The sequence below is a fragment of the Rhinoderma darwinii genome, chromosome 4 (genome assembly GCF_050947455.1).
Source record: "Rhinoderma darwinii isolate aRhiDar2 chromosome 4, aRhiDar2.hap1, whole genome shotgun sequence".
In the NCBI taxonomy this organism is placed as follows: domain Eukaryota; kingdom Metazoa; phylum Chordata; class Amphibia; order Anura; family Rhinodermatidae; genus Rhinoderma; species Rhinoderma darwinii.
The window spans coordinates 401,019,725-401,029,411 of NC_134690.1; the positions used below are offsets into that span (position 1 = coordinate 401,019,725).

A 9,687-nucleotide genomic window follows, 5' to 3' on the forward strand; every position below is an offset into this window, starting at 1 on the left:
TATATGTACAGCTGGTATAAGTTATACATCTTCCTGTATATAGTGATATGGAGCATGCTGGTATAACCTGGGCATCTTCTGTATATAATTATATATGTACAGCTGGTATAAGTTATACATCTTTTTGTATATAGTGATATGGAGCATGCTGGTATAACCTGGGTATCTTCTGTATATAATTATATATGTACAGCTGGTATAAGTTATACATCTTCCTGTATATAGTGATATGGAGCATGCTGGTATAACCTGGGTATCCTCTGTATATAGTTATGTATGTACAGCTGGTATAAGTTAAGCTCTTTAATGTCTATGGTGATTTATATTGGAAGTTGGTAAAAGTTGTAGAATATGAAGGTGACTTATCAGGGAGATAAATTACTTTTCTTTATCACCAGTGTAAAATCTTGTAGAAGTTATATTTGTAGTAATGTATTATAGGAAATTATCCTGTCTCTATCTGCATTATTTAGTGATTTATTTCCACGCTCTGGGATTTTCCGAGCATTTTTAGCACTCGGTATCACCGCGCAGACGCTCTTCTGAGGTCATGAAAAGCCTCACCAGTCGCTCACTCTTAATTCACAGCTACGAAAAAAACGCATCCCCCAAATCCTTGGAAAATTTAATAAAGGACAAGGTTTCTTGCTGCTTCTTATACTTTGCAGCACCACATCACCATGCTGAATGCACATATGATGTCGAGTACCTATACCCACCTTTATTTCTCATACTCTAATCACATCCAGAGCTGCATTCAAAATTCTGCTGCTTGTATTTAAACGCTCAGGTTACAGAAGTTCATATCTGCCTGTCTCCCTCTGCTGGTTCAGTCTGTGTATAGAACATGTTCTGCTGTGTCGCATTGTGGGAGGTGCAGGAAAAAGGGTTGTTTTCTTGCTGGGGGTCCCCAGTTGCACCCTCCACACACCATGGAGATCAGGCTAGGCTATTCTTCTAAGCACTGAACCCAGCAGCAGCACAAATATCTCCAATTTCCTGATTTTGTTACAATGTATAAGTGCAGGCATTTTTTTATGATAAGTGACAGGTCTGTGATGCTGATGCATTTAGCTCTTAGAACATTAGATACATTGTAGCAAACCCTCAGAATCTCTCACACTCACTCTCTCTGTGTCTGTGAGATTGTATGCTGTGAGAGGGGAGAGGGAGCAGCACAGAGAAGACATCCAATTGGCTCAGAATACAGAGCCCAGCACTGACATCACACCAGGAAGAGCCCACCCACTCAGAAGACATTGAGGGAGGCTGTAAATTTGCATAAAGGGGAGGGAACAGATCCAAAATCTGCAGGTTAGGCCACAAAATGGACATTATGTGAAATTGTCACTTCTCTTCCGGCAGGAGGTAACGTGGCAGAAGACAACAGCCCCGATGCGGACGGTTTGGATGGGGTGTCCTACATCAGTCCACTGGGTGTTTTGTACACCCCTCCCCTTAAAGGTAATGATTGTGTAATTTCCGAAGGGAGTGGGGGGAGGGGGTGATAGCGCAGCCCAAATAGTCACAGTGGAAAAATTGCGAAAAAGAGGCATGTGACCCAAGACTGGATTTAGGCAAAAAGGTCATTTGTCTATAAATGGCAAAGATAGAAGTTTTAGAGTTTTTTTTTTTGGGGGGGGGGTGTATTATTTTGTTAACTTTTTTTTTTATTACAAAAGAGGGAGAAAATGTCAGGCTGTACCGGCAAGATAGTATGTGGACATTGATGCGGATGGTGATTTCAATCCATACAATGTCTCCGTGGCAAAGCTGAACTACATGGGACAGGAAGTGTTGTCAGGGGGACACTGGAGCAGAGGAGCTGTAGGCTTTGTCACAGTTACATCCCATTTGTATTCTAGTAACTGAAAGCCACGGAGAAGTGGAGGTAAAACTGAACCTGAACTGCAGCCACTGTGAAATGGACGAATGTTACTTAGATCCGGAGTCCCAGGAGCTGATGTGTCACTGTGAGATGGGCCGGGTGCTGGCGGACGATGGGGTGTCCTGTATCGGTAAGAACACGTGACCGTCATGATTATATTATACTAACGTATTCTCATGATTTTATCAGGGTGAAGTGTTCATTATGTGACTGCAGTTACTCTCGATGTCACGTTCACACGGCTCCAGGATGATGAGATATGAGGAGCTGTTTGCAGGATCCTCACACTGTAGAGTTTGTGCTGTCTGTGACGTGGGGGGAACAAATTAGCGTCTTTGGAGGGACCCACAAAATAAAATCTGTTTTTGAGTCTAAAGTCCACAGCGCTCCCTCCGTGTCACAGACAGCACAGACCACTAAAACAGCTCTACAGGGTGAGGATCCTGCAAACAGCGTGTTATATCTCAGCTTCCTGGATCAGGATGGGCGGGGTGTGGTAGCATGAACCCACACATGGCGTAAGGACCATTATGCCATGGCGCCGACCTCCGCTCTCTGTTATACCCCCACTGAACACGCTTCATTTCCACATCAATCCTTGTGGAATCCTTCTTCAAATCTCATATAAAAAACTTTACCAAGCAACATCGTAACACTGACATAGTAACACTGACCTAGCAATATATCAACACTGACCTAGCAACACTGACCTAGCAACATAGTAACACTGACCTAGCGACATAGTAACACTGACCTAGCGACATAGTAACACTGACCTAGCAACACTGACCTAGCAATATATCAACACTGACATAGCAACACTGACATAGTAACACTGACCTAGCAATATATCAACACTGACATAGCAACACTGACATAGTAACACTGACCTAGCAATATATCAACACTGACATAGCAACACTGACCTAGCAATATATCAACACTGACATAGTAACACTGACCTAGCAATATATCAACACTGACATAGCAACACTGACCTAGCAATATATCAACACTGACATAGTAACACTGACCTAGCAATATATCAACACTGACATAGTAACACTGACCTAGCAATATATCAACACTGACATAGTAACACTGACCTAGCAATATATCAACACTGACATAGCAACACTGACCTAGCAATATATCAACACTGACATAGCAACATAGTAACACTGACCTAGCGACACTGACCTAGCAACATAGCAACACTAACCTAGCAACATAGCAACACTAACCTAGCAACATAGCAACACTGACCTAGCAACATAGCAACACTGACCTAGCAACATAGCAACACTGACCTAGCAACATAGCAACACTGACCTAGCAACATAGCAACACTGACCTAGCAACATAGCAACACTGACCTAGCAACACTGACCTAGCAACATAGCAACACTGACCTAGCAACATAGCAACACTGACCTAGCAACATAGCAACACTGACCTAGCAACATAGCAACACTGACCTAGCAACATAGCAACACTGACCTAGCAACATCGTAACACTGACCTAGCAACACTGACCTAGCAATATAGCAACACTGACCTAGCAACACTGACCTAGCAATATAGCAACACTGACCTAGCAATATAGCAACACTGACCTAGCAACATAGCAACACTGACCTAGCAACATAGTAACACTGACCTAGCAACATAGTAACACTGACCTAGCAACATAGTAACACTGACCTAGCAACATAGTAACACTGACCTAGCAACATAGTAACACTGACCTAGCAACATAGTAACACTGACCTAGCAACATAGTAACACTGACATAGCAACAAAGTAACACTGACATAGCAACAAAGTAATACTGACATAGTAACAAAGTAACACTGACATAGTAACAAAGTAACACTGACATAGTAACACTGACATAGTAACAAAGTAACACTGACATAGTAACAAAGTAACACTGACATAGTAACAAAGTAACACTGACCTAGCAACATAGTAACACTGACATAGCAACAAAGTAACACTGACATAGCAACAAAGTAACACTGACATAGCAACAAAGTAACACAGATATAGTAACACAGATTTAGTAACATAGTATCATCGATATAATAACACAGATTTAGTAATGTAGTAACGCCGATCTAGTAACATAGTCAGACGGACATAGTGACACGGTTACGTTTCAACCTTCTACATAAGAGAAAATAAACTCTGCTAATGTTGATATTCTTTTTTAGACGATCAGATCCAGTCGGCCCAGGAGACGCATCTCCCTTTATCTTTGGTGTTATCCATCGTGACATCGGGGCTCGTGGCCGCCCTCATTCTCGCCTTCTCTGGCATTATGATTGGTGAGTTATCTGCAAATGATAGGAAGACGATACTTTTATTGTGACATCATCAGACGGCACAGGCAGCTATACACAGATACTGGCCAGGTAACCCCTATAGAGGCCGGATCAATAGGCCAATGACTACTGTGTGCCACTCACTGTGCCCGCAACATGGCGGCACCAAAAGGAGCAACGGGTTGTAACTTCTGCACTGTCTAACAGCGGCAGCAACAGCTGAAACCCGTAAAAGTGACCCATGACGGCTGCCCAGTGGGGGTGCAATGGCTTCTATGTATAGAAAGTATTAGGATGACACCATGACGGTTATTTGGAGGCTACGCGGGCAATACTGATCACATGACCCCAAACCTATTATATCAAGCCAACGTCTCTGCCATTGTGAGGGTGGCGGATTAAGGGGGCATCAGTGTAGCTGCTCATATGATAGACGTGTGCCAGCTTTAGCTTCATAATCTTCACTCGCTGATCGCTGTGGGCACCAATACTGCGCTATACTTTATACATGAGCGCCATTGTGTCTCCATCAGCCGCTCCGGTTGCCGGAAGCTGAATAAAGCTGTAAAAGTAGAAACTTATGGCAATTACAGAAAAAGACAAAATCCAGCAAAGCAGTGACAGCCACGGACGCGGCTCCGGTAAATGCTCCCGACATCTCCCATCCATGTGAATTATTCTCCTCGTCCGGATAATGTACTGAGGTCCGCGGTGTCCTGACGAATCGCAGCAGCTTCATCGCTTCCTACGTGTCAGGCAGATTGTTCTGTAGCGATGATTGGAGACTTTGTATCGCACTCACCGCTTAGACTTCAACCGCACGTCCGTCAGCTGTCCGTGTAAATAACAGACCGCGCTCTGACCAATGCAACGCACTGGGACTATTCACACATCCGCGTCTTTTCGCGGAGCGCGTGTTCGTTGTGTGACACTCACAACATGCGGATTGGACTCCCCCGTTAAAGTCTATGGGTGGGTGAAAAAAACGGACGACATCGGTGTGTTGTCTGTTTTTTACGGATCAGTATGCAGAGAAATAAAAAGTAAAACCAGGAAGAGCGCGCAGAGGAGAAACACGGGCGAGAAAAACGGATGACAGACGGAAACCACGCTGACGCAGCACGGAGAGTCATATGCATGAAAAACTGGCAGACGCAAATCGCACACACTCATGTGAATAAGGCCGAAGATGCACAGCCTCAGCAAGTGTATCACACAGGATTAGATGCTCAGCAGGCAGTATCACACATGATAGGATTAGATACAGCACTCAGCAGACAGTATCACACTTGATAGGATTAGATACACAGCTCAGCAGATAGTATCACACATAAGATTAGATACACGGCTCAGCAGGCAGTATCACACATGATAGGATTAGATACAGCACTCAGCAGGCAGTATCACACATGAGAGGATTAGATACACAGCTCAGCAGACAGTATCACACATGATAGGATTAGATACACAGCTCAGCAGACAGTATCACACATGATAGGATTAGATACACGGCTCAGCAGGCAGTATCACACATGATAGGATTAGATACAGCACTCAGCAGGCAGTATCACACATGATAGGATTAGATACACAGCTTAGCAGATAGTATCACACATAAGATTAGATACACGGCTCAGCAGACAGTATCACACGATATAATTAGATACAGTGGCCCAGCAGGCAGTATCACACATGATAGGGTTAGATACAGCAGCTCAGCAGACAGTATCACACATGATAGGATTAGATATAGGACTTAGCAGACAGTATCACACATGATAGGATTAGATACACTGCTCAGCAGACAGTATCACACATGATAGGATTAGATACACTGCTCAGCAGACAGTATCACACATGATAGGATTAGATACACAGCTCAGCAGACAGTATCACACATGATAGGATTAGATACATAGCTCAGCAGACAGTATCACACATGATAGGATTAGATACAGAAGCTCAGCAGACAGTATCACACATGATAGGATTAGATACACAGCTCAGTAGACAGTATCACACATGATAGGATTAGATACACAGCTCAGTAGACAGTACCACACATGATAAGATTAGATACAATGGCTCAGCAGACAGTATCACACATGATAGGATTAGATACACAGCTCAGCAGACAGTATCACACATGATAGGATTAGATACACAGCTCAGCAGACAGTATCACACATGATAGGATTAGATACATAGCTCAGCAGACAGTATCACACATGATAGGATTAGATACATAGCTCAGCAGACAGTATCACACATGATAGGATTAGATACAGAAGCTCAGCAGACAGTATCACACATGATAGGATTAGATACACAGCTCAGTAGACAGTACCACACATGATAAGATTAGATACAATGGCTCAGCAGACAGTATCGCACATGATAGGATTAGATACACAGCTCAGCAGACAGTATCACACATGATAGGATTAGATACAGAAGCTCAGCAGGCAGTATCACACATGTTAGGATTAGATACAGTGGCTCAGCAGACAGTATCACACATGATAGGATTAGATACACTTCTGTTAGGCAGTAGAGATATTTCTGTATTACGTTGTATCAGTCACATCTGCGTTGCTTTATTACTATGTCAGGGTATTTGTCGCTGATTTTTTGATGTGTATTTTCTCTTTCTTTTTCTCTAGTTTATCGGAGGAAGCACCAAGAACTCCAGGCCATACAGATGGAGTTACAAAGCCCAGACTACAAGCTGAGCAAAGTGCGGACGTCCACCATCATGACAGATTACAACCCCAACTATTGCTTTGCTGGCAAGGTCACATCCATAGGGGACCTGAAGGAGGTGCCGAGGAAGAACATCTCCCTGATCAGGTAAATGATATAATATTACACAGACATCCTGCGCCAAACTTCAGTCAAACCTGCCGCCCAGTCCGGAAGACGTGTCTTGCAAGGCATGATGGGAGTGATATTCAGAATTTAAAAAAAAGTACTGAGCAGAAAAAAAACCTCCGGTATAAATATTGTTACAATATAACAGGACGGGTTATCAACCACTGATCCTAATATCGATGATCACCAAAGTTACTCCTTAAAGGGGATCTCCAGCAAGTCTCCTCTTGTAATTTCTAAGGGTGCTGGACATGGAACGGGCAGATGACAACCCTGTCTGTGCCCACAAACCGAGATTGGCTTTAGATTGTTAGTCAGCCAGACGGACACCGATCAGCCATAACATTACAACCAGTGACCGGTGAAGTGACGAACACTGATCTGGTTACAATGGCGCAAGACACGGGGGGGGGGAGATTAATATTCGGTACCAAGTGATCAGTCAGTTCTTGAAGTTGATGTTGGAAGCAGAAAAAAATGGAGAAGTGTAAGAATCTGAGAGACTGTGACAAGATCAAATTGTGATGTCTGGACGACTGTGTCAGAACATCTCCAAAACAGCCGGTCTTGTGGGGTGTTGCCGGTCTTGTGGGGTGTTGCCGGTCTTGTGGGGTGTTGCCGGTCTTGTGGGTGTTGCCGGTCTTGTGGGTGTTGCCGGTCTTGTGGGTGTTGCCGGTCTTGTGGGGTGTTGCCGGTCTTGTGGGGTGTTGCCGGTCTTGTGGGGTGTTGCCGGTCTTGTGGGGTGTTGCCGGTCTTGTGGGGTGTTGCCGGTCTTGTGGGGTGTTGCCGGTCTTGTGGGGTGTTGCCGGTCTTGTGGGGTGTTGCCGGTCTTGTGGGGTGTTCCCGGTATGTGGTGTTTAATACCGTCCAAGGAAGGACAACTGCTGACCAGGGTCGTGGGCGCCCAAGTTTTATTGATGGGTGTGAAGAGTGAAGACTAGCCACGTCAGGTCCAATCCCACAGAAGATCTACTGCAGTACAAATTAGTGAAAACGTTACTGCTGGTGATGATAGAAAAATGTCAGAACACGCAGAGCATCGCAGCTTGCTGTATATGGGGGCTGTGTAACTGCAGACCGGTCAGAGCGCCCATGCTGACCCCTGTCCACTGCCGAAAGCCCCTTCAATGTGTACGTGATCATCAGAACTGGAGTAATGAAAGATGGCGGCCTGGTCTAAATCACGTGTTCCATCATGTGGACGGCCGGGTGCGTGTGCGTCACTTATCTGGGGAAGAGATGGCACCAGGATGCATTATGGGAAGTAGACAAGCTTGCGGAGGCAGGGTGATGTTTTGGACAATGTTCTGCAGGGAATTCTTGGGTCCTGACATTCATGTGGATGTGACACGTACAACCGACCTAAACATTGATCCAGACAAGTACCCCCTTCATGGCAGCGGTTTTCCCAATGGCAGTGCCCTCTGTCAGCAGCATAATGCCCCCGCCACACTGCAGGATAACGCCCCCGCCACACTGCAGGATATGCCCCCGCCACACTGCAGGATAACACCCCCGCCACACTGCAGGATAACACCCCCGCCACACTGCAGGATAACGGCCCCGCCACACTGCAGGATAACGGCCCCGCCACACTGCAGGATAACGGCCCCGCCACACTGCAGGATAACGGCCCCCGCCACACTGCAGGATAACGGCCCCCGCCACACTGCAGGATAACGGCCCCCGCCACACTGCAGGATAACGGCCCCCGCCACACTGCAGGATAACGGCCCCCGCCACACTGCAGGATAACGGCCCCCGCCACACTGCAGGATAACGGCCCCCGCCACACTGCAGGATAACGGCCCCCGCCACACTGCAGGATAACGGCCCCCGCCACACTGCAGGATAACGCCCCCGCCACACTGCAGGATAACGCCCCCGCCACACTGCAGGATAACGCCCCCGCCACACTGCAGGATAACGCCCCCGCCACACTGCAGGATAATGCCCCCCCCCCCGCCACACTGCAGGATAATGCCCCCCCCCGCCACACTGCAGGATAATGCCCCCCCCGCCACACTGCAGGATAATGCCCCCCCCGCCACACTGCAGGATAATGCCCCCCCCGCCACACTGCAGGATAACGCCCCCGCCGCACTGCAGGATGACGCCCCCGCCGCACTGCAGGATGACGCCCCCGCCGCACTGCAGGATGACGCCCCCGCCGCACTGCAGGATGACGCCCCCGCCGCACTGCAGGATGACGCCCCCGCCGCACTGCAGGATGACGCCCCCGCCGCACTGCAGGATGACGCCCCCGCCGCACTGCAGGATAACGCCCCCGCCGCACTGCAGGATAACGCCCCCGCCGCACTGCAGGATAACGCCCCCGCCGCACTGCAGGATAATGCAGGAATGATGAGGAACATGACAAAGACTTCAAGATGTCGTCTCCAAATTCCCCAGATCTCAATACGATCGATCATCTGTGGGATGTGCTGGAGAAACAAGTCCGATCCCTGGAGGCCGCACCTCACAACCTACAGGATCTGATGCTGACGTCTTGTGGAGACCACAGGAACCTTCAGATGTCTTGTGTTGTCCATGCCTCGCGGGGTCAGAGTTCAGGGGTGTGTTTTGTCAGGCTGTTCACAT

The 9,687-nt window shown here is 47.1% G+C and overlaps 1 protein-coding gene across 1 annotated transcript in view; it reads left to right on the forward strand.

Moving 5' to 3' along the window:
* ALK (ALK receptor tyrosine kinase) overlaps positions 1 to 9,687 on the forward strand; it is a 180,966-nt gene that overhangs the window by 119,717 nt on the left and 51,562 nt on the right. Inside the window, exons 8-11 of the mRNA XM_075863769.1 lie at positions 1,366 to 1,464; positions 1,866 to 2,018; positions 4,105 to 4,218; positions 6,879 to 7,065. Of these exons, the coding sequence (XP_075719884.1) occupies positions 1,366 to 1,464; positions 1,866 to 2,018; positions 4,105 to 4,218; positions 6,879 to 7,065 (553 nt within the window). The remainder of the gene's footprint in view (positions 1 to 1,365; positions 1,465 to 1,865; positions 2,019 to 4,104; positions 4,219 to 6,878; positions 7,066 to 9,687) is intronic.